This window comes from Mus musculus, chromosome 2 (assembly GCF_000001635.26).
Source record: "Mus musculus strain C57BL/6J chromosome 2, GRCm38.p6 C57BL/6J".
Classification (NCBI taxonomy): domain Eukaryota; kingdom Metazoa; phylum Chordata; class Mammalia; order Rodentia; family Muridae; genus Mus; species Mus musculus.
This window is the reverse complement of record NC_000068.7, coordinates 14445868-14470967: the sequence shown is the minus strand read 5'-3', so window position 1 is coordinate 14470967 and position 25100 is coordinate 14445868. Positions and strand designations below refer to the sequence as shown.

The 25100-nt window shown below is 37.7% G+C and overlaps 1 protein-coding gene across 2 annotated transcripts in view; it reads right to left on the bottom strand.

Annotated features, from left to right (window-relative positions):
- Slc39a12 (solute carrier family 39 (zinc transporter), member 12) overlaps positions 1-25100 on the bottom strand; it is a 106662-nt gene that overhangs the window by 24010 nt on the left and 57552 nt on the right. Inside the window, exons 11-12 of one of the 2 annotated variants that reach the window (NM_001012305.2) lie at positions 21043-21201; positions 18825-19012 (exon numbers count right to left, since the gene is read on the bottom strand). The exons of the other annotated variant lie outside the window; for it this stretch is intronic. Coding sequence (NP_001012305.1) covers positions 18825-19012; positions 21043-21201 — 347 coding nt within the window. The remainder of the gene's footprint in view (positions 1-18824; positions 19013-21042; positions 21202-25100) is intronic. 2 annotated transcript variants of the gene reach the window in all.

The window sequence follows — 25100 nt, the reverse complement described above, 5'->3', positions numbered from 1 at the left end:
CAATCAGGAACCAAACAAACATGTTTCTCCTTTGAATCCAAGAGAAAGTCTCATTTGTTCCTGGGGTTCATTTCAAGGGGTACCTGTGTTATGATTGCTATACCTCCTTTCTTCTCATCCATTGTTCACTACAGGGAAAGAGGCTCATACTTCAAAAAGCAACTGCCACAGACACCTGGGTCTGTTTTCCTCAGTTGAACTCAGAGAAGTTTCATGGGCACAACTCTATCAGCTAGCAAAAGTAGGGTCTTAGATGTGTATATCTAAGTATATGAAGACAAATTAAAATGGCAGTATGCTAGAAAACTATGTTTTTATATGGGAAAAGCATATAGAAACGATAAAAAAATAAATGTGGTTGACATACATTAAAGGAAAGGAAGGAAGGAAGGAAGGAAAAGAGAGAGAGAACAAGAGAGGAGAAAGAAAGAAAGAAAGAAAAAAGAAAGAAAGAAAGAAAGGAAGGAAGGAAGGAAGGAAGGAAGGAAGGAAGGAAGGAAGGAAGGAAGAAAGAAAGAAAAGAAAGAAGGAAGGAAGGAAGGAAGGAAGGAAGGAAGGAAGGAGGGAGGGAGGGAGGGAGGGAGGGAGGGAGGAAGGAAGGAAGGAAGGAAGGAAGGAAGGAAGGAAGGAAGGAAGGAAGGAAGGAAAGAAAGAAAGAAAGAAAGAAAGAAAGAAAGAAAGAAAGAAAGAAAGAAAGAAAGAAAGAAAGAAAGAAAGAAAGGTAGGTAGGTCAGAGAGAGCATGAATATATTTAGGTGGGTGAAAATACTCTGTGTAATATGACAGTGACAGAGTCATGGTATCATGTATCTGTCAAAATCCATGGTCACAGAATACTCACAGTGAACACTAATACAAACTGTGCACTTTGAGTCACATTAACATGTCAATGATCAATGTTGGGGTCAAAGATTTTAAGAGTTGTGCGATTTCAGGGTACTGATAGAGGAGTAAGTGTGCACATGTGGGACCAGAGGCACAGAGAACTACTCATGCTCTCTGTGTCTTCAGGTATATGTTTTAGGGGTGTTGTTTTGGGAGGTTTGGTACTTGTTAGTGGGTATGCACATGCAGGTGCATATAGAAGCTACTGTTGGATGGTGGTGTCTTTCCTCAACCACTCCCCACCTTCATTAATTAACTAATTAATGATATACACTTATGAATGTGTGTGTGTGTGTGTGTGTGTGTGTGTGTGTGTTGTGTGTGTGTACAGCTGTAATTCTTTATTAGCTCTTCACCTTATCACCTTGCAATAGAGTCTCTCCATGAAAAGGAAGATCACATTTTCAGTGAGGCTAGCTGGCCAGCAAGCTCTCAGGGATTACTGACTCTGTCCCCAGTGCTAGAGTTATAAGCCCATGCAGCAGTACTTAGCTTTTATGTGGATTCCAGGGATTCTAATTCAGACCCTCATGTTTTTAGAGCAAGAGTTATCCTCTAAACACCTGACATCTTTATCTTCTGAGACAGAATCTTCTAGGAACCTGAAGCTTATTGACTCTGCCAGGCTTGATGGCCGATGACTTTTAGGGTTTGCCTGTCTGTATTCTCCTCTCAAACCCTACCCCATGCTGGGATTAGAGATCTGTGTCCCATGTCTAGCCTTTTCTTTTTGATGTTGTGATTGAATCTCAGGTCTTTATGCTTTCCAGGAAAATACTTTACCAACTGAGCCATCTTCCCAAAACCTGTTTTTGGTTTTATGAGATAGCTTCTCATTGTGTACCCAAGTTTGTCTTTGAACTGCCAGTTCTCCTGCCTCAGCACCATAGGGCTGGGATTCCTGATAAGTGCCGTCATAATCTACTTTATATCAGCAGAGTTCAACCTGTGGGTCATGATGCCTTTGGGGGTCAAATATCACATATCCTGCATATCAATATTTACATTACTATTCATAGCTATCAAAATTACAGTTATGAAGTAGTAACAAAAAGGATTTAATGGTTGCAGTTCACAATATGAGAGGCTGTATTAAAGGGTCACAGTACTAAGAGAGTTGAGAACCACTGATCTATATGCTATTATTAGTTTGATGTGATTCTAAAACTTGGAAATTTATAACTAAAAATTCCATTTTCTAGTTACCCTAGTCTCATTTGAATGATCTATATGAGATTGCCACTGGGGTGGTGTGAGGAAGGAAGCTGCTTCCCTATGCCCAGTGTAAATGAAGGACACAGCCTTACTTCTACATGATCTGTACCTGTCTAAGGAAGGATGATAGTGCTGTGGAGCAGTGTGTGTGTGTGTGTGTGTGTGTGTGTGTGTGTGTGTGTGTCTTCCTTTTTTTTTTAATTGGGAAAAATTTAATAAGCATCAAATCCACTATACATTGATAATGCAATACGGAAATTGTTAAATTTTAAATATTGTTTTCTCAAAAAAACTTAGTGATTTCTTTTTTTGTGAGACATGTGGAGACAGAACTAAGCGTTCACGTGGCCAGTCCAGATTTAGTTGACACTAATGTCTAAATAGTTGTTCATATTTCATCTCTATAGTAAGGTAGATTGTGAACTGCTTGTATCTCTGAATCTCAGCATAGGTTTCATGAGACAATTTATAGGATTGTCAAATATTTGATGTGCAAACTCAAAAAGCTCTAGATTGGAATTTGGTTTTGTTCAGCTTTACTTCAGTGCACTTAACTTGAGGACACAGCAACTATTTTCTTTCCTAATTCCTATGAAAAAGATTTCTGCAGTAAAGCTTGTTTCTTCTTTACTATAACTGGGTTGTTTTTGAGAAAGATTATCAGCTTTGTGGTTGGTTTTCCACTTGGTAAAAATCTATCAAAAACATCCTATTATAATTTGTAAGGAAAAAGAGTTGTTAAAGGCTGTAGGATCAGGAAAGAAATCGTCCTTCTTAGCTGTGTAAGCACAAACACTCAGACTCCACGGTGTTCAACTGTCCTGTACAAGTGAACAAATGTCTATTTCTGTCACTTCCAGGCTACTGGTAAGCAGAATGAGCTGCACTGCAGTTGTTTGCTGTGTGTCTTCTGTCCTATAAAATATCCATTCTGAACTTTATATGCCTCAGTACGGGGGAACGCCAGGGCCAAGAAGTGGGAGTGGGTGGGTAGGGGAGTGGCAGGGAGGGTCTGGGAGACTTTTGGAATAGCATTTGAAATGTAAATAAAGAAAATACCTAATTAAAAAATAAAAATAAAAACAAACAAACAAACAAGCAAACAACAACAACAACAACAAAAATCCATTCTGTTCCATGTATTTTTGAAGTAGAAAAAAGAAGAAAAACCCATAGCCTATTCTGAGTTACTGTGACAGGTATATAAGTGAAAAGCTAGATTGTACCATTGTTACATCATCTATTAATGTTCAGCAAAAGAAGATTTGGTTCAAGTATTTTATATAACATTATACTTATACCAGTAAGTGGATTTTTCTAAAAAAAAAAAAAAAAAAGTGATAATCACTCCTGTAAAACTTCACTAAACATATTCCTGTATTCCAACACATGGCATAAACAACAAGAAGAAAAGTTATTTTCGACCATCTACTCACTCATTTTGGAACAATACTCATATGACATTCAGCTAACTTTCATCTTGAGTTTCAAAGTATAGCTACTGACACCAGGTTATTTTGATAAATGATTACCAAGACACCTAGAGTCCTCCATTATACAAGCAGATAAATAAATATGATCCTTAGTGACAGCCAAATTTTGCAGTTTTTACAAAATATAACAATATGTATAATCCTTTGTTTATGCACTATCTCCAAGAGAATTCACATTAAAAAAATCATCTGTAAGCCACCTTATCAAGAATTGGTAAATTAGGAAAATTGTTCATAGTAGTGCATCTTTCTCTATCTGTGTAATTTAAAATCAAAGAAAACTAAAATATATATTAGATAACCAAAGTTCTGATTTCTGTTTCTAGCTAGTTTGAAGAACCTAACAGCCTTATGTGATTGGTATGGAATCTTCTAGGCTTATAAATGTGTTTCTTATTTGTGTATTTGTATTTACTATAACATAATACTATCTAAAAATAATTCCTTACAGTATATATCCTTTTGTTAAATAATAACTTCTTATGTAGCATCTATAACTTTTTAACTCCTAAAATGTTGAATAAACTTTGTTAGAACTTAATCTGACACTGTGTGAAGAAAGAAAGAAAGAAAGAAAGAAAGAAAGAAAGAAAGAAAGAAAGAAAGAAAGGAAGGAAGGAAGGAAGGAAGGAAGGAAGGAAGGAAGGAAGGAAGAAAGAAAGAAGAAAAAGAAAAAAAAATCTCAAAATTGACCAAAGGCCTAAATATTTGAGATTCAATATTACATAATTATTAAAAGAAAATACAGAAGATTTATGAAAATTGACTTATTTTTCCAAGATATGAAACTCATAGGTAAGAAGAGAATAGTAGATAAAGTGAGCATTATCAAAATTTATCCTTATGCTCACTGGGAGGTATGTTTCTAACTCTCATTTTTGCTTTATTTCACAGCAGATACAGAGTATGGAAGACATCCACAACTGGTCAAAACACAGAGAACAGGTCATTGGGATCTGCCCAACCCCAACCAATACATCTACACTACATCTCCTACTCCTAAGACTCAGGGAACATCCGAGACTCGAAGCACAAAGATTTCAAGCATCAGAGTACCAGGATAATTGCTACAAGATAGCATCTTCTACATATGACAGGAAATATCATCCATTTAAACCTCAACAATCTGGTCCCTAAAAAAGCCCCGCAAAATGACACCAGTTGGCATACTAACACGTACAAAGGAAATCTTATAAGGTCCCACACCTAGATGATGAGCTATCAGCAATTAGTGACTGCTGGGATAGGGAGAACCAGTCCTCTCTAGGTGTGAGCACCTTTTAAGTTATCTTATCCCGAGAGGTCAGCCCTAGACACATACATATGAGCAGCACTAGATGGACTTAGCAGAATATGTATGTGTGTATTAGTATATACACATGTGTGTGTACACGTATATATGTATATATGTGTGGTATGTGTGAATGTATATGTATGTTAAAATATTAATTTAAGAAGAAAAGGTCAGTAATTCGAGAGGTAGTTGTGGTTTGTGGAAGCAGGAGGGGAAAACACAAGGTATAGAAATGAGTTAAAAATAGTATAGCATATAAAATTCTCAAAAACAAAAAAAAAAAAAAAAAACCTAAAAGACTAAAACCTGGTCACCTGTAGAATTTGTGGACTTTTATGTCCAGTTCTGATTTATGAAATTCTATCTTCCCTTGTATGTTCACAGAGACCACCCACTTCACACTCCTCTTATGAGACATTAAGCCCATTATACAGGCTCCATGCATCTGACCCCATCAACACTAGCTACCATAGGCCCTTCCTCCTAGTTTCATCATTATAGAGATTAAAGTTGATGTTTGCCTTTGATTTACCAGTTATGAGATTATAAGCATATATCATAACATAAAACATTTTATCTGAATCCTGGGATGGGATTGTGGCCTTATAAGATTTCCTTAGAACAGGAGAAACTGTCTTCCTCAGGAAGAGGCCTCCTAACTGGTCATTCGAGACCATGTGATGTTACTGCTGAGAGACACTTCTCCTGAGTACAGTAGCTAGTAAATTCCTCTAAATAATGCCCTTTACTCTGGCTTTTCTTCTTCCATTATCACATAAGACATGCATAAAAAGTATTGATAGTCTTGAAAAGGATGAGCCATTGTTAAGGAACATCCAAAAATGTATGGGACAAGATTCAGAAAACTGTGGTATGTTGATGGGTGTGTGCACGTGTGGGCAAAAACAAAACAAAACAAAACAAAACAAAACAAAACAAAACAAAACAAAACAAACAAAAAACTGGGCATCTAGTCATTCCTCAGTATCCAGGAAACCTTTATTCCAGGGATTCCCTCCAGTGCCAAAATTTGAAGATGCCCCGAGTAATTCAATATTTGCACATAGTCAATATAATCCTCCTTTATACTGTGAATCAACTGGTCGTTTATAAGATGTTAGAAGACAAAGATAACACAAACATAATTGTTATTCTGTACTGTTTAGAGAAAAATGACAAGAGAAATCCCTGTGTCCAGTGCAGATGGAATTCTTTCTTAGGTTCTCTGGTCTGTGGATAACCACCTCCTTAATACTAAAGCTATAGCTATGCAGAACTGCCTAAATTCTCAACTGATTTGCCTTGGATTTTCAAGGAAATGGTACCTGAATTCTACTTGAGTTTTCTTCTTTCCACACTGCCACCTCAGTGAGATTTAGTTCTCTAATATCCACTAGTTCTATTAACACAGTGGACCCTGGGCACTTGTCCAATTCCCCCAATTCCAGAGACATCTCTAGTTACAACTGCAGTAAGAGTCCCTTGAGGTTTATACTCACTTGTTGCTATAGAAACTGACTTTCAGGATCTAAAACCTTAGGAAAAATGCCTGAAGGTTTGCGACTTTGCCTCAGCTCCAAAAATAAACCATCCTTGGCATAACCATGTATTTTTTTAAAAAATTAATTCATGTATTATAGAATACATGATAGTCATTCAAAAATGAAGCTTCTCTACCCAGCTTGCTGAAGAACTTACTTTGAGGGTTCATTTCTCCTTACATCTAAGTGATTTATTAAATTGAAAGATGCTGAGCCTGAGAAATCCTGTACACTTTCAATTCTGAGAATTTTCTCAGAAGGGATTTTAGTTTCTCAGACAGAAAAAAATGCATTTACAAAGCTGTCTCCATTTCCAATTACATCTAAACATAAGATGGTACCAAAGGGATGGATACGTTTTCAACAGCTGCTATTAACAGATGACCATAAACTGAGTATCTTGAAACAATAAAAATACACTATCTTATAGTTCCATGGGTCCCGATTTTAGCAAGACTCCTGCCAGGTTAAGATTCCTGTGCGGGGCTTTATTCTTAAGCTTTGGAGAAGAGCCAATTTTCCATCCGTCTTCTAGACTAGAGAGTACCCATGTTCCCTAGCTCCTGGCCTTTCCCTCTGTCTTTAAATCTAGCAATGTTACATATCTCTAACCTTCATTTTATCATTTTCGCTTTTTTCCCACTGATCATAGCCAGATCAAGACTTTCTATTTTCCAGACTCATTTTCAAACATTTAAACCTCCATGACATCTGCAAGTCCTTTTTGAATTTAGATAATGTAGTCACAGACTCTTCCAGATTAGGAGGAGTTATATGTATATAACTTTGATAGAATGTTGTATCTATAAAGATTATTTCTTATAAAATATTTGTAGCAAACAGGAGACTAGGAATGAAACATCAAACCAAAGGAATCTGGTTATAATTAAGATTTGGAGCAAATGTAACAGCAAATGAAAACAGAGGGGAGGAATACTGAAGATGGAAATGTGTAAACAGAAATGGGAAGATATGGAGTGTGGAAAGTAGTTATGTGAAACTAAGGGTATATGAAAAAGCCATATGGAAATGTATTACTTTATAAGCTAATTTTAAAATATTGGCAAAGTCCTTTAGAAAAAGATATTTAGTGATGGTACTATGCATGACTGGGTAGTACTGATCCCAGAAAACAAGGTTTATTGAATGAAAATCCTAGTGCCAGATATGGGACACTTCCCTAGGTGTAGATGGTCAGGAAGGCCCTAGAAATTTATCCAAAATAAATTGAGTGGGTTATGGTCATTGTTATTAGTTGTTCACAAGAACTAGATGTTAGGAGCCTATTGCTGAAGATATCACTTATTTTGGCTGCAGAATAAAAGAAATCCCAGCTAGAACTGAACTGGAAGCTTACGCCCTTGTGGCTAGCGTTTGTTGTGACAGAGGTTACTATGTGGGCACCTGGGGAAGGAGAGCTAGCAATGCTGTTTCCAAACGTTAGTCTTTGCATCCTACAGTACCAACTTGCACAGCAAGACCTGCTTACTGGAACAATAATGGCATGATAGTTATAGGGGAAAACAACTAATTTCTGATTAGATCTGATGCCTGCTCCATAGGAGGAAGTTAAGGCCTAGTACCAAAGACCTTATCTTAAAGGCCCATAGCTGGGAGGACATATAAGTACAAGGAGTGAACTACTACCATTGTTTGCTATTGTCAAACTGCCACTAAATTGTTCATTTACACCAATAGGCAAGTGGTATCCTAAGCATTAATTTTAAAAAAATGATCTCTTTGCAGCAAACAGCATCTAATTCAAAGATTCATGTTTGGTCAAGATGCTGAGAGCTAGTCACTGTTGAATGTTCATGATTAAACAGGATACCCATGTCTGTCCTCCACAGTTCAGGAAACATTAAGAAGAAAGGGTATTTTAAAAACGGGTATAAATAATGGAAGAGCTACATGATAGAGACAGGGCATAAAATGCTGACTTATAGGCATAACATGGTGTGGCACTCACAAACTCACAATAGCTGTGGATGCCCACATACAGAATTCAGAAAACAAATCCAGTAAACATCTATCCACTGATGGGGGAGTGGCTGATGGGACCTCAGACCACCCCAGGGACATAATGACTATCTAAAGTTATCAGGAGAGAGGAAGTTATGGTCTTTAGGGATATACCCTACAATGAGTTACTCATCCTCTAGTAGACAACTTCATACCCATGCCTGCATAAGGGGTCCTGATTAAAACTAATGGGTCAAAAAGAGAAAACAAAGACATGAAAATGATATGGAGACTGAGTGGGAGGAAGGCAGTGGAGGCAGGAGAGAGATAAGAGGGTAGAAAAATGACTGTGACTACAGTATAATACATATAAGCATATAAAGTTTTCATATACTATAAATATGTATGAAATAGCAAATATATGTATAAGACTGTCAACTACTATTTTGGTGGCTGCTCTTGGTTGTCAACTTGACGACACCTGGAATTAGCTAAAACCAAGTTGGTTGGGTACAGATTATTTTCTTAATTAAATTCCTTAAAGTGGGAAGACACACTTTTATCTAGAAATTTTAAGGTGGGAAATACACCTTTAATCCAGATATTTAATGTGGGAACAGGCTTCAATAGATTCGATAGATAGATAGATAGATAGATAGATAGATAGATAGATAGATAATTATTCTAGACAGATATATAAATTCATTTTATAAATTTGATTACTCTAGAGAAACATGATTAATATAATTATATGTATGTGAAGTATATGTATCATATAGATGTGTACAAAATTATATATTACGCATATTAAATATATATTACAAATATTATACATGTATTAAAGCATATATATAAAATATGAAAGTGTCATATATTATATACATGTAATAAATTGTCCAAGGACAATTTAATCATTTGTAGAACTTGAACAAGCAAGGTGAATGGACAATAGAGATATTGGTAATGTCAGACACTTCTGCTACATCCCCTTCAAGTAGTCTGAGTTATACCTCTTATTTCCCAAACAGTTAAGACAAGAAAGACACCAAGGCAAGGATGTTTTCTCAAACAGAGATGGTAGAAGTGTCAGTTCACCAGGGAGATACAGCAGGCATGCAATGAGTGTTACATGTGTCTCTCCAGAACTTACATATGAAAACCATACTACCTACTGAAAAAGCCTTTGAAGATGAGGTCCTGAGAAGTCTACCAGCTGCTTTTCTACAGCTATCACCAAAAAAATCCATTCTGAAAACTTACAGAGAGGAAATGTTTGTTTTAGTTCACAGTGTGAATGTGCCCACGGACACTTCGATCTGTAATTCTGTGCCCATGTTGTGGCAGATCATCATGGGGTGAGCAACATATGGAGATTTTTCACTTCATGATGGAGCGAACACACTCACATACACATAGAAGTGGGAAAGGTGGAAGAAGAGAGAGAGAGAGAGAGAGAGAGAGAGACAGACAGACAGACAGACAGACAGACAGACAGACAGAAGACAGAAAGGGAGTGGGGCCAAATATACCTTTCAAAGATACATCATTAGTGCTATAATGGCTGTTCCTGGTTGTCAACTTGACTATATCTGGAATGAACTACAATCCAGAAATGGAGGACACACCTGTGATCCAGATCTTGAGGCTGGAAGATTCAGGCTTCTGACCTGGATCTTGACATGGAGATATTGACATGGATCTTGGCCATAAAAAGTTTAGGCTGAGACAAGGTACTACATGCCTTAATCCCAGGAGATTAAAGCAAACAGATCTCTGAATTCAAGGTCAGCCTGGGACAAAGCAAATTCCAGATCCATGCATGGTGGTACATCTCTGCTGGAGGTCTACATAAGGATAATGGAAGAAGGAAGATTCACTCTTCTTTGATTGCTTGCACTTACTTGCTAGCACATCTGTTGGAACCTGCTTCTACAGAAGATCAACTGAAACAACTAGCCTCATGGGACTGAGCAACTACTAGACTCTTGGCCTTGTCATTCACAACTGACCATTGTTGGGTTAGCTGGACTATGGACTATAAATTATTCCAATAAATTCTCTCAATAGAGAGAGACATTCCATAAGTTCTGTGACTCTAGAGAACCCTGACTAAGACAATGCCTTACTTCCTATAGCACACCTCATTTCTTATTTATTTATTTATTTATTTGCATTTTTATTGGATATTTTCTTTATTTACATTTCAAATGTTATCCCCTTTCCCGGTTTCCCACTCCTTTCCAGAAATGTCCTATCTAATGTCCCCTCCCCCTATTTCTATGAGGGTGTTCCCCTTTCTAAGAAGGACCCAAGCACCCACATGTTGGTCTTCCTTCTTCTTGAGCTTCACGTGGTCTATGAATTGTATCTTGGGTATTATTAGCTTTTGGGCTAATATCAACTTATCACTGAATGCATATCATGTGGGTTCTTTGTGGTTGGGTTACCTTACTCAATATATTTTCTAGTTCCATCCATTGCCTAAGAACTTCATAAATTCATTGTTTTTATTTTTATTTTATTTGTAGAAGATGATTTTAATATTTTCAACTGTTGATCAACAAACAATAATTATTTTAAGATATATTTTGTTGTTATGTCTCCCTTTTCATTTCTGACTTTATTAATTTGGATACTCTTTCTGTGTCCTCTGGTTAATCTGGCTAAGGGTTTATCTGTCTTGTTTTTCTCAAAGAAACAGTTCCTGGTTTTGTTGATTCTTTGTATAGTTTTTGTTTATACTTGCTTGATTACAGCCCTGAGTTTGATCATTTCCTGCCATCTACTCCTCCTGGGTTTATTTGCTTCTTTTTGTTCTAGAGCTTTCAGGTGTGATGTCAAGTTGCTAGTGTAAGCTCTCTTCAGCTTCTTTCTGGAGCCACTTAGAGGTATGAGTTTTCCTCTTACCACTGCTTTCATAGTGTCCCATAGGTTTTGTTATGATGTGTCTTCATTTTTATTAAATTCTAAAAAGTGTTTAGTTTCTTTCTTTATTTCTTGCTTGACCAATTATCATTGAGTAGAGCATTGTTCAGCTTCCATGTGTATGTGTGCTTTCAGTTGTTTTTCTTAATTTAAGATCAGCCTTAGTCTGTGGTGATCTGATAGGGTGCATGGGACTATTTCCATCTTCTTGTACCTGTTAAGGCCCGTTTTGTGACTAATTATATGGTCAATTTTGAAGAAGATACTATAAGGTGCTGAGAAGAAGGTTTATTCTTTTGCTTTAGGATGGAATGTTCTATAAATATCTGTTAGATCCATTTGGTCCATAACTTCTGTAAATTTCACTGTGTCTCTATTTAGTTTCTGTTTCCATGATATGTCCATTGCTGAATGTGGAGTGGTGAAGTCTCCCACTATTATCATGTGGGGTGCAATGTGGGCTTTGAGCTTTAGTAAAGTTTCTTTTATGAGTGTGGATGTCCTTGCATTGGCACATAGATGTTCAGAGTTGAGAGTTCATCTTGGTAAATTTTTCCTTTGTCCAGTATAAAGTGTCCTTTTTGATAACTTTTGGTTGAAAGTTGAGTTTATTCGATATTAGAATGGCTACTCTAGCTTGTTTCATGGCACCATTTGCTTGAAAAATTGTTTCCCAACCTTTGATTCTAAGGTAGTGTCTGTCTTTGTTCCTGAGGTGTGTTCTCTGTATGCAGAAAAATGCTGGGTCCTGTTTACATATCTAGTCTGTTATCTTTGGGGGGATTGAATTCATTGATGTTAAGAGATATTAAGGAAAAGTGATTATTACTTCCTGTTATTTTTCTTGTTAGAGGTGGAATTATGTTTGTGTGCCTATCTTCTTTTGGGTTTGTTGAAAGATTACTTTTTTGCTTTTTCTAGGGTGTAGTTTCCCTCATTGTATTGTGTTTTCCATCTATTATCCTTGCTAAGGCTGGATATAAAAAATATGTTGTGTAAATTTGGTTTTGTCATGGAATATCTTGTTTGCTCCATCTATGTTAATTGAGAATTTTGGTATTTGGGTATAGTAACCTGGGCTGGCATTTGTGTTCTCTTAGGGTCTGTATAACATCTGTCCAGGATTTTCTAGCTTTCATAGTCTCTGGTGAGAAGTCTGGTGTAATTCTGATAAGTCTGCCTTTATATGTTATTTGAACTTTTTCTCTTATTGCTTTTAATATTCTTTCATTGTTTAGTGCATTTGGTGTTTTGATTATTATGTAATGGGAGGAATTTCTTTTCTGGTCCAGTCTATTTGGAATTCTGTGGGCTTCTTCTATGTTGTGAGCATCTCTTTCTTTAGGTGAGGGAAGTTTTCTTCTATAATTTTGTTGAAGATATTTATTGACCCTTTAAAGTGGGAATCTTCACTCTCTTCTATACCTATTATCCTTATGTTTGGTCTTCTCATTGTGTCCTGGATTTCCTGGATGTTTTGTGTTACGAGCTTTTTGCATTTTGCATTTTCTCTGACTGTTGTGTCAATGTTTTCTATAGTATCCTCTGCCCCTGAGATTCTATCTTTTATCTCTTGTATTCTGTTGGTGATGCTTGCATCTGTGACTCCTGATCTCTTTCCTAGGTTTTCTATTTCCAGATTGGCCTCCCTTTGTTATTTCTTTATTGTTTCTATTTCATATTTTAGATCTTGGATTGTTTTGTCCATTTCCTTTGTCTGTTTGATTGTGTTTTCCTGTAATTCTTTAAGAGATTTTTGTGTTTCCTCTTTAAGGGCTTCTTGCTGTTTACCTGTGTTTTCCTGTATTTCTTTAAGGGAGTTATTTCTATCCTTCTTAAAATCCTCTATCATCATCATGAGAAGTGATTTTAGATCCAAGTCTTGCTTTTCCAGTGTGATGGTGTATCCAGGACTTGTTATGGTGGATGAATTGTGTTCTGATGATGCCAAGTAACCTTCTGTTTCTTATGTTCTTGCACTTGCTTCCCACCATCTAAATATCTCTAGTGCAACCTGCCCTATCTACCTGACTGGAGCCTATCCTTCCTGTAATCCTGGTTGTGTCAGAACTCCTCATAGTCCAGCTGCCTCTGTGATCCTGTGATTCTGTGTGTGTCAGAGTTCCTGGGAGTCAAGTGGCCTCTGGGACCCTGACATCCTGGTGTGACCAAGCTCCTGGGATCCTGTGGACCTGAGCATGTTAGAATGGAGCTTCCTCTGGGTGTTGTGGGACTAGCTGCCTGCTTCACCTCTTAAAGTTACTAGTACCTTACAAATCATCCAACTAGCTATGAGTCAAGCATTTAATATATAAACCTATCACACATACATCATATTCAAACCACATCAGAAATTAATTAGGACATGAGTGTCAGTCCATCATGGCAGAATTAGTACCACTGTAAGAGATGAGGGATTGAAATTCTGAAATTCCCACTCATTGCTGGGTCCCCCCATTAGATCATAGCAAAATGATGTCTGTCTGATACCAAGAGTGCTTTGAGCAGGGACCCAATTGGCCAAAACCTTTATCTTATACTTCCTAGTCTGTACTATGATGATAAGTACTTCTGTTGCAAGGTCCACCAAGACTGTGGTGTTTTATTACAGCAGCCTAAACTGACAAAGGAAATATTCAAATATATATGTAGCTAATGACAGAAGCCCAGACCCATGAAACAACATGGCAGAACTAAGAGAAGAAGCAGGCAACGCACAGACAGGAACTGATAGATTTAGCATTAAATCAGTGGGAGAAATCGGGAATTAATCTGAAAATATGACTCATAGTATTAATCAAATTGAATTAACTGGTGCTCTCATAACTGCATACCTAACAACAAAAAAATTATCCATCAAAATAGATTGTGTGGTATACAAGTCTCAAGGCATACCTGTGCACCAATATAAAAAAACATACCTGATCTAAAATTCCATTTAATTAAGTCAGCAACTGAAAGACATTTAGATTTCAAATACTGCTTAGAAAATATACTTTTATATAATCCATGCATCAAAAAGAAAACAAAATAACAGAGAAATTTGAAAACAGTTCAAAGGAGCATACTGAAAGCACAAACTATAAGTGGGTCGGTAAGTGATGCCTTATGGGAAAATGTCTAGCTTTAAATGCTAATGTTAGGAAAAAAAGCTTTGAACCCATGACAGATACAACATTCTACCTCATAAAGTAAGTAATTAAAAACAACATTCAAAGTTTAAAGAAGTTAAAACTAGAAGTCACAGCAGACACAACAGCAACAAACTATCTCACCAAGACCCTGTAAGATCAAGATTAGTCTTGCACACTTCACTGCTGTAGTCCTACACTGCATCCCTCTCTTTTGTACTGATGTCATGTCATTGGGCACCCCAAGGAAACATCTCTGTCACTCAAGCACAGAACTGTGGAGAGAGAATGCCTATAGGAATATATTTGGACAAGAGTAGGAAGGCCCATATGTAACACCTTTTAAAGCTGAGGAAATAACTCCAATGGTGAAGTGTTTGACATTTACATCTGGAACACAAGTTTTATCCCTAGCACCCATATAAAAAGTGGCATGCACTTATAACTCCAGAACCAGGAGTTAAAGACAGGGAGATCGTGGGGGCTTGCTAGCTAGGCAGCCTAGCCTAATCGGTGAGGCTTGGCTCTGAAGAAGTGTCCCTGCCACATAAACAAGATGGGCTCTTTCTGAGGCATAGCAACTGAGGTTGACCTCTGACCTCTGACTTGCAAAACACACACACACACACACACACACACACACACACACACACACACACACGGCAGTGAGAGGGGTTGTTTCCATGTGTCTTTGTCCCTGTTTTGAGGAAAACAGTATATTGATTTCCCTGGTCACACAGAGCTGTGGTAATTCTTCATGCCATTTAGAAAGAACTCAACACAACTTGGAGTTCATGGGTTTGGATAAGGCCATCTCACTTGGGAGAATGAAGGCTGGCAGTTTTCCCTAGGGAAGACTTCCTTCCAACTTGACCTCATTGCTAATGGCCCCTTCTTGCCCACAATTCTTTCTCTTTAGGAGTTTCATGCCTTCGAAACAAACAAACAAGCCACACATGTAATTTATCTTTTCACGTTGACTCTCCTCAGGGCAAGCCTGATAAACATGAAGGATTCGCAAACTGCATAGCCCAAAGATGGTCCCTCTACCCTTCAGTTACTTTCATTTATTTTCCTTGATGTTTTACGATTTCTGAACCATGTTTTCCTCTTTCTAAATGACAGACTGTTTTGTTTGGCACAGCCCCAGAGCACAGCAACAGTTAAAGTCGCCGCTATGTGAAAGATCTGTATTTGTTTAGAATTTACTCTGAAGGCCGTGAGAGCAAGGGACCTGGATTTTAGAAGCAGCCCCAGGAAATTCACAGGATTTTCTTTCCTGTCTTCTTGCCAGGGTGCTGACTTTTCTTTAGCAAATGGCAAGTTTCAGTACAGTCAAAAATTTATGCAAGTTCATCTCTTGTAGGATATCAGTCTGCCTTGCTTTTTCTCTCACCCTTACAGGATACACAGCAGGAACAGTAATAGGGAAATGACAACACTAGCTTAGGCTTCCACATGACAAATGGGACAAATAATCTTCCACAATCTATTTTGGAGAGAGAGATAGAGATTAGAGATAGAGATAGAGATAGAGATAGAGATAGAGATAGATGGAGATGAGAGGGAGAGGGAGATGAGATGAAGAGGGAGAGGGAGAGGGAGAGGGAGAGGGAGAGGGAGAGGGAGAGGGAGGGAGAGGGAGGGAGAGGGAGAGGGAGAGGGAGAGGGAGAGGGAGAGGGAGAGGGAGAGGGAGAGGGAGGGAGAGGGAGGGAGAGGGAGAGGGAGAGGGAGAGGGAGAGGGAGAGGGAGAGGGAGAGGGAGAGGGAGAGGGAGAGGGAGAGGGAGAGGGAGAGGGAGAGGGAGAGAGAGAGGATCAACTCTGCAGGACACATCAATCATAATTTGAAGAGCAATCCAGTCTAGGTTAGAAAACAAAATAAACTTTAAAAAACAATACTGCAACTGTCCACAACTGCCCCAGAAAGGACAAAAGAGTAAGAAGCTGCTAGAGGGAGGAACTGAAGCAGAGGCTGTAGAGAAGCACTGCTTAGTGCCTTGCATCTCATGAGTTGCTCAGTCTGCTCTTTTCTACAACTCAGGACTACCTTCTGAGGGTTGGCATCACCAACATCAGGCATTATTCAAGAAAATGCCCAATAGGCTTTCCCACAGGCCAAGCAAATGGAGGGATTTTCTCAGTTGAGGTTTCCTCTGCCCAGATTACCATAGCTTGTATCAAGTAGATAAGAACAAACAAGCAAACAAAACTCCCAAACTAACCAGCACACATCCCATCCCAGATTTCTAATACAAAACTGTAAGAAGCAACTTTCTGTGCCTATACTCTCCCCCATATACTTCTAAAAAATATAACAGAATACTGTTATATTAACCAGAACTGTCTAAGGCAGGTATTTTGGTCCCTTTGGGACCCGATGCATTCTGTGTGTCTCTGTTTTGATAGGAAGGGCAAAGTTATCCTCATTTCTGGAGTCTGAGGAGGAATCCAGTTGAAGACAAACACAGAAGAGCAACAAAAATAGCTTGAGGAATTCGGTCCAACATACAGCTACCACAGCTGTAATGTACATTTTTATAGCATCCATATTTTGAAAGGGAAAAGAAACAGATGATATTGATTTTAGTAATATATTCCATGTAACTTAAAATCCAATTATCGCCATTTCAACATGTAATAAATATACAAAGTCAAAAAAAAAAAAAAAACAAAAACAAACAAACAAAAAAAAGAAGCTGCAGCGGGAGACATAGAAGTGAACTAACAAAGGCACTTGAACAATGAGTAGCTCACCTCAATTAATGGGAAATGGCAGCTTGTTTTCAAACTTACAAAAAGTTAGAAAGCACGATTCCTTACTTCAGAAGGATCACAGGAGCACCGGTGACCTCAGCTTCAGATGCAAAGGTTAGAGGTAGAATTTGATGTACTTTCAGCTTCATTATCAAAATTAAAATGTTTTGTTAGCATGGCAAGTGACACTTAGAGACATTCATAAACAAAGAGTGTGCCTGGTGTTGACTTTATCCACTTGACTCTGATTAAGAAAAGCTGCCAGGGATCGGAAGCTCAGGGTCCAAAAGCTGGCGCTTACCCTGGGAACCACTCTGAAATCTGTCCTCAGGACACTCTGATCCTCTGGTTGTAGAAACTCCAGTTCCTGTTCTCTTATTTTTTTCTCTTATGGAACAACTCTGTACTTACTTCCTGGACAGCAAATAACCAGGTTCCACACCACCGTTAGCCAATCCCTAAGGAGCTGCTCTACAAATCACCTTCAAGATTGTTTATTTTGCTTCATCTTCTCCAGGATACAGGGAATAACAGAATTTGCTTTTGTTCAGGCTGAATTATCCATTAATTTCATTTTTCTTTGCTATCTTCTAACTCAGAAGAAGGGTTGATAATTTAGCTTTTACTCTGAGAACCTTTGCTTTGGTTTTGAGATAAGGCCTGTAGCTTAGGCTGACCTCAAACTCTTTATATATTGGAGGATGAATTTTTAACTCCTGAACCTTCTGTCTCTATCTCCTATGTGCTAGAATTACAGGTATGCATCACCATGCCTGGCTTACATACTGTAGGGGAATGAACTCTGGGCTCTGTGCATGTGAGCCAGGTACTCAACCAACTGAGATATATCCCCAGCCCCATCCTAAAACTTTAAAATGTGAACACGTCCAAGAGAAGGTGACTTTAGAGAAAAATGGTCTATTTTATGGAGAGGAGAATTACGCAGGAAAGAAGGAAATAAAGAAAGGGAGACAGAAGAAAGGAAAGAAGGCAACAAAGAAGTGGGAAAAAATGGGTGGGTAAAATTTCCCAGGTTCTAGTTTTCTTAATACGATTATAGAGAATGAAAATTGGTGAGCAGGTTTTCATTATTATTACCAAGAATCTCTTTAGGAAATACATGCAATTAAGATGCCAAATGGCTGTCAGAATCTTCCTTATTTCATCAGAATGATAGTCCTTCCTTATTTAAAAGTGATCTGTTTTTTTAAGGCATGTGGTTGTTTGTGAATCTAATGACAAATTTTGATGAACTATTGTGTATCATATAGGCAGAATGGCTGTTTGAGAATACTTCCATTTTCATCTGCAAGTCTAGGCTCTTTGTACTGACACAGAGTTGTGATAATATGGTCTGTTGCTAGGTTTGGGACTATGATTACAATCTTCTACTTCCATTACTATCAGAACATCAGCATTTTCTGAGTCTTGAGTTCCATTCTTTCTGCCTACTATTTACTTTCTTGGATTCCACAGAGTGTTTGCTTTTCTATATTCTAACTACATTTTACAACTCCTAAGACTCTCCCATTTTAATGAAAATTAATTAAAAATCTCCTGTTTTCAGCCATTTTTCACATTTCTGGTGTCAGCATATCAAAACAGAAATCCATAAAGCTTACCATCCCCACCAAAGATAAATATAAGAACATCCCAGCAGTCACTGTTAAAATCCAGTCTTGGACACGTGGGTCAGCAGATACTGAGAGACCAATGTACAGTCCTGCGAAGGCCGTCAGGGCACTTAGAAAATTCATCAGGATGGCAGTCCTGACAGAGAGTCCTGAGCTTAAGAGCACTGCAAAGTCTCCTGGAATTCAGGGGTCGGGGGAGAAGCAGAGAATATGCCATCATCACTTATGTGAAGATGCTTTCCATAAGTTCATATACTACTAGTTTACTTTTAATTCCAGCAAATAGAACTGGTTTAGGGAGTAAGATGAATGATTGGTTAGTTAAACACATCTACCTTACATCTCTGGGGCTCACTACCCAGATGAAGTTGAGGGTAGAGAGGTTCTATTCCTTTGCCTAGACATAACTCATCCAGGGAGGTCTATGACATGTTCTCTATCCCCTGATACTCAGTGGCATTCTAAAGTCAGATAAATACAAAACAAAGACACTCTCTACCCTGGAGTTTCTGAGTTGGTTTCTGTTGTTGCTTTGCCCTAGATTCTTGCTACGAGAATCATGATACTCTATAGGTTTTTGTGATGTACTTATTTTGGATCTGTTTGTAGGGAAACTACTTAATTAGAGATTTTTTAAAAATCCTTAAAAAGTTAATGAAAGAAACAAAATCTCTCTTTAGAAAATGATCATCTACCTTCATGATCAGCGAACACCATACCTTGCCTTACCTTTGTGTCAAAAGATGAACATTCTACCTCCAGATCTAGAGTGTTTATTTCTCAGTCTCCACCACCCAATAGAAGCTCAAATGAAAAAAAAAAAAACCTGTGGCTCGATTTCCTAACTCCATTGCATAATGGGTCGCAGAAATAGCTCTTAATACTACTGCACTGTCCTGTTACATACTGCTATACTGCTAGGTGATCTGAGGTTGAAAGTCAAATACCATGCCACTAGTATAGCAGCTAAACACAAGGCCATAGGGCATGATATACAGACCAGTTACATTTTAATGGGTGCAGGAAAGACTTTGGCTAGAGGGGGTCAATACTAATTTGGTAACTGGACTTTGGGGAATGGACATTGAACACAAGAGGGCAGGAGTTGCCCATGGGACAGCATGAACTTGAAATTGAAAGCAGAATGAGCTTATCCTAGCTTCTTTTTTCTTGCTATGATTATACACTCTGACCAAAATCTTAGAAGAAGAAAGGATTTATTTTGTATTATACTCCCAGGTCACAGTCCATCATTGCAGAATATCAGGGCATCAACTCAAGCAAGATCTTGAATCAGAAATCTTGAAGGGATATTGATTGCTGGCTCAACCCAGTTTATGCCTAGCTAGCTTTCTTAAACAGTTCAGACACCCAGATCAGGGAATGATGCTGTCTACAATGGAGTAGGCTCTTTTACCCATCAATGAACAATGAAGATGATCCCTCACAGACATGGCCCCAGACCACTAATCTCATCTAGGCAATTACTCAAAGTATACACCCTTCTGAGTATGACCCTATGCTATGCCAAGTTGACAATTAAAGTTAGCCAGGTATAGGCCTCTCTCTAGTGTAAATGTGTAGACAGCTCCCTCTCCTCTGATTCCAGGCCTGTTTTAAAAATCCTTATTTTAGTTAGTCTTGGTCCCTCAGAAGCACGATTGTTATACAAGGTAACTAAGTTTATACAGTTAAAAAAAAAACATCTTATGTGTATCTTCTACTATATATCTTTTGCTTCAATTTTATGCTTAGCTTTGATTTTTCTATATTAATCATGTTGATTCATGCTTTGATTTTAATTTAAATATGTTATCTCACAGCCCCATTTTTTAACACAATGGTTTCCTTCTTAACATGTTTACTATATTTGACATGCATATTTTGAAGTCTTTGCCAAAGTTCTTTAGAATGACTTCTCTGAGTGCCTCTTTCCTATACTGAATCAGCTTGAATCCCTGGGGCATAATTCCTAACCCTGGGAAAGAAGACAAAGAGTGTATTTGAGCTTTATCTCAGGGTACATGCTTTCATTTTAGTTTGATATCTTTTGTTTTGTTTTGCTTATGGTTTAAATAAATAAAAATGGGAAGTGATTGAAAAATAAGATTACCATTTTTTTTTTAAATTATGAGTCTGGAGAAGAATCTAAGCAAACTATTGGTGGGGATGGACTAGGACTCCCCCAAGAAACAGAAACACTTACCCATTTCATGTGGAATTTCATGACACAAGATAGCAATTGTTGTGGTCACTCCTGACTCCAATGAAGAGGAGAAGGCTGTGCCTATTACTAGGCCATCTGCAAAATTGTGCAGGCTATCTCCAACCAGGATCATAATGGCCAATAAGCTGATGGTTTTGCCTATAGAACCAGAGGAAGAATTGAGAAGCATAAATAAAGTAGCAGTGATGTCAAGTCACTGCTCCCTCATATCCAAACACCTGTCTCCTCTCCTCTAACATTCTCACCTCAGACCTCATTAGCAGTCCTACTATTCTCTGCTTTAAAGATAAGGCAGAACTGGAAATAAACTGTGGGCCCAACAAAAATGAAAGTCACTATTTTTTAACTGCCTTGACCAAGTATAAAAATAAATTATGTGCTGACATTTGAATTCTTCATTTTATTGAGCTAAGCAACAGTGGTTTGAATTAGACCGGACCCCCATAGGTTCATATGTTTGAATACTTGGACTCAATTGGTGAAGCTGTTTGGTAAGGATTGGGAGTTGTAACTGTAATGGAGGAAGTATTGCTGGGGGCAGGCTTCGGAGTTTCAAAGGCTTGCTTTATCCTGATTGCCTCTTTACCTTCTACCTGTGGTTTGATATATGATCTTTCTGCTGTTCCTGCCTTTATGCTTTTCTTCCACCATCATGGACCCTAACCCTCTGAAGCCATAAGCACAACTAAATGCTTTCTTTTTTGAGTTGCCTTGGTCATGGTGTCTCATGACAGCAATAGAAAAGTAGCTCATAATATGCTAAAGATGTAATCTAAAGCACTGCTGCAAACTTGTGAGAAGCTACTAATATCTTTCCCACCATGGTCTTTGTAAGGCATTATAACAGCCTTTAAGAACTGTGCTGTGTGCAGGAAGCTGATGACCTTTTGATGTGGTGCTACAGAGGAAGAAAAGCCTTGTAGAAGTTAGGTGATGAGTTGGAGCTATTGCCTTACCCTGCTCACCATGAAAGGGCTCAGTGGGAAGATACTATCAGTGAGATAAAAAGTGGGCCCATTCCTCACCTTAACCTTGGCCTTGGTCCTTTAGGTTCAGACACTAGAATCATCTCTATTACCCACACATAGAAATTTGTTATAGCACAGAAGTGTTAGTATGCTGAATACAAAACTCCCTGTTGGGGATCATTTGCATGCTGCTGACCACCTAGAGCTGCTGCTCTGAACCTGATGGTCTTCTACCCGTCTTCTCAGTGTACTTCCTGTCGTCATGGAATCTTTGTATTACCTAATGTGACTGAGTTAATGACCCTTCTAAACTGCCTTGTTCACTGCCCAAATGTGTCCAAAACAGAACCATAATTGACTCTTTGTCTCCCAAGATATCTTTGTAACAATTACTCACTGTGCTTGTCTTGCTGTAAAATACCCTTCAGTTACCAGCACAGTTATATACAGAATAAAATAAAAAAGGCATTTTGTTTACATATATTTATTTGTTTATATTATATTATATTATACACGCTATCTGCTTAGTAGTTGATAAAAATAAATGGATTATAATTGGGTTTTAATAAAAAGAATTTCTATTTTAAAAAAGAAAGAAAGAAACCCCAATTGCATATTGCAACCCAATTATAGATTTGAACAACTAACAAAAACGACTTTGAGAATAACACTTGTTCTGACAGTAAGAATACCTGGGTTATTTCAGTTAATGAGACAAGACATTTACCAGTTACCACAGTCTAAAACTTAAGCTTCAAATAAGCTGTTAATGAGGTATACAGAGTAGCCTATTGTCACTATTGGAACTAGGTATATTTTCCAAATAATTTTACTTACTTAGAAAGAGGACTACTTTCTCATTCATTAACTATTTATGTCCTAAGAGTAAGAGGTACTATACACCAACATGAATTGGTATTTTGTAATAGTAATATAATTTGGTACACTGTATATTTCACTAAGTGATGACATAGTTAGTATTTTCAAGAAAGAGATAGCTACATCTACTATGTTATAAAGATTTCCTATGAAATTTACTCCCAAAGTTCATACTTGTTTGCAAATATTAAGAATTGAGCTGGGCAGGCATACTGGAGTTCACTTTGTTCCTAGCACTCAGGAGGAAAAGGCAGCCTAGTCTACTGAGTGAGTTGTAAGACAGTAAAAGTTGTTACATAGAGAAGCCCTGTATCAAAAACAAACAAACAAACAAAGAATTGAATTGACTTAATGTATCAGGGTATAGTACAGTGATAAAGCTCCTATCTGGCCTATATGAAGGGCTAGGGTTAATCTTCAGTCTGAACAAGGAAAAGATAGAACTCACACCTTTTCAGGGTTTACTAACTCATTTAATTCTTTGTTAAAACTGGAAAGAGCTCCGGAAGTAATTAATCATAAACACACAGGATGTGACACCATGACATCACTTAGCTGCTCCTGCCAATTTTCAAAAGAAAGTTTATTTTTATAAAGTAATTTAATTTAAAGTGATACATTTATAAAACAGCTGCCTGAGGGGGAAAAAAGTGTTTTCCTTATGCCTACAGGGCAGTTTTGATACCATTACTGATAGAAAATAGTCAAATGCAACAGCTTCAGAGATCTAGCCCTTTCTAGGAGACTGTATGGCCTGTTTCCATTGTCTATCACTTTATCTCTGATTAAAGGCTTCTAAATGCCACAATATGGATAGATAAGAAGACACAAGGTAAATACACACATGTGCATGTAATCCACAAAGAACTGTGTATCTGTGCATATTCAGCAAGATCATTTAAGCATTTAGGAGAAGATAAGCATTTGCTGGCAATTTAATAAACTTGATACCAAAATAACTCTAATATTAAGCCTTTGTTAATGTGGCTGGCAGTCTCCAGAGTCACGCATGTCTGAACTATCTGAGATTTTCCACCATGAAGAATGGGCTAGAACTAATCTGATTTGGAGTTTTGTTTATTTAAATCAGACCATGGATAGGATTTTCACATCTTGTCTTTTGAAATACAAGTTGAGTCCTACCAATGAGGTAATATGAGACACGTAATCATAGAGTCATAGCTAACTCAGTGTTTTCCAGGCAAATGGCAGCTGCATGTTTTAATTTGGATTTGCTCACTGTTCTTTCTATATGCCAAGCTTGATACCTGTAGTAGGAAGATTATTTGCAAGCAATGTTTGTTGCTCCCTGGTATGGTTTCCACACTCTTCTCCTAATTAGATTTGGCATATCCTTTCTCCTTTCCTTTATTTCAAAGAAAAAACAAGAAAGTCTGGCATAGACCACTATGTGCCAAACATTGCAAATTCATACTGGAACTAAAAGTTATACAAGAATTAAGCAATATCTTTAAACCATAGAGATGACTTGGTAGGTAAGTACACTATCTGCTCTAAGAGAGGACCCACATTTGATGTCCAGCACCTACATGGAGATTCACAATCGTCTTTAACTTCAGTTTCAGGGGCTCTGACCTTCCTTTGGCCACTGATGGTACTGAGCACACATATGGAGCACAAACATACATGCAGACAAAATACTCACATACAGAAAATTTAAAGATTATTACAAAGAATTAAATGTCATCCTGAAAGCAGAAAGGGACAGAATATGAAATTACATATTCTGATATTGGTAAATTCTATGACTAATATTGCTAAAAACAGAAAATTATTATCATGATAGCATATGTAGTATTAATATATTTTTATGCTTATTAGTATTCGCATTCCAAGCTACATGGCAAACTACAGACAATGAACATGCTTGTTCTGTTATTCAGTATATATACAAGACCTCAAGAACAACACATCTTTAGACTATTTTGTTCATGCTGATGATCAATTCCAGGGCCAGACAAATGCTCTAACACTGAGCTGCAGCCCCAGCTCCCCAAAGTAGATCATTAATGAATAAGAGAATTGAGAAAATCCATCAGCATGTGCAGGAAAAATCACAAGGAAAATTTGATAGACTAACATTTCCTATGTTCCTCTATGCCAGAGCTCACTATTTGTGTGGCCTCACCAACAAACAGTTTATTCATTTGAATAACAGGAATACTTACT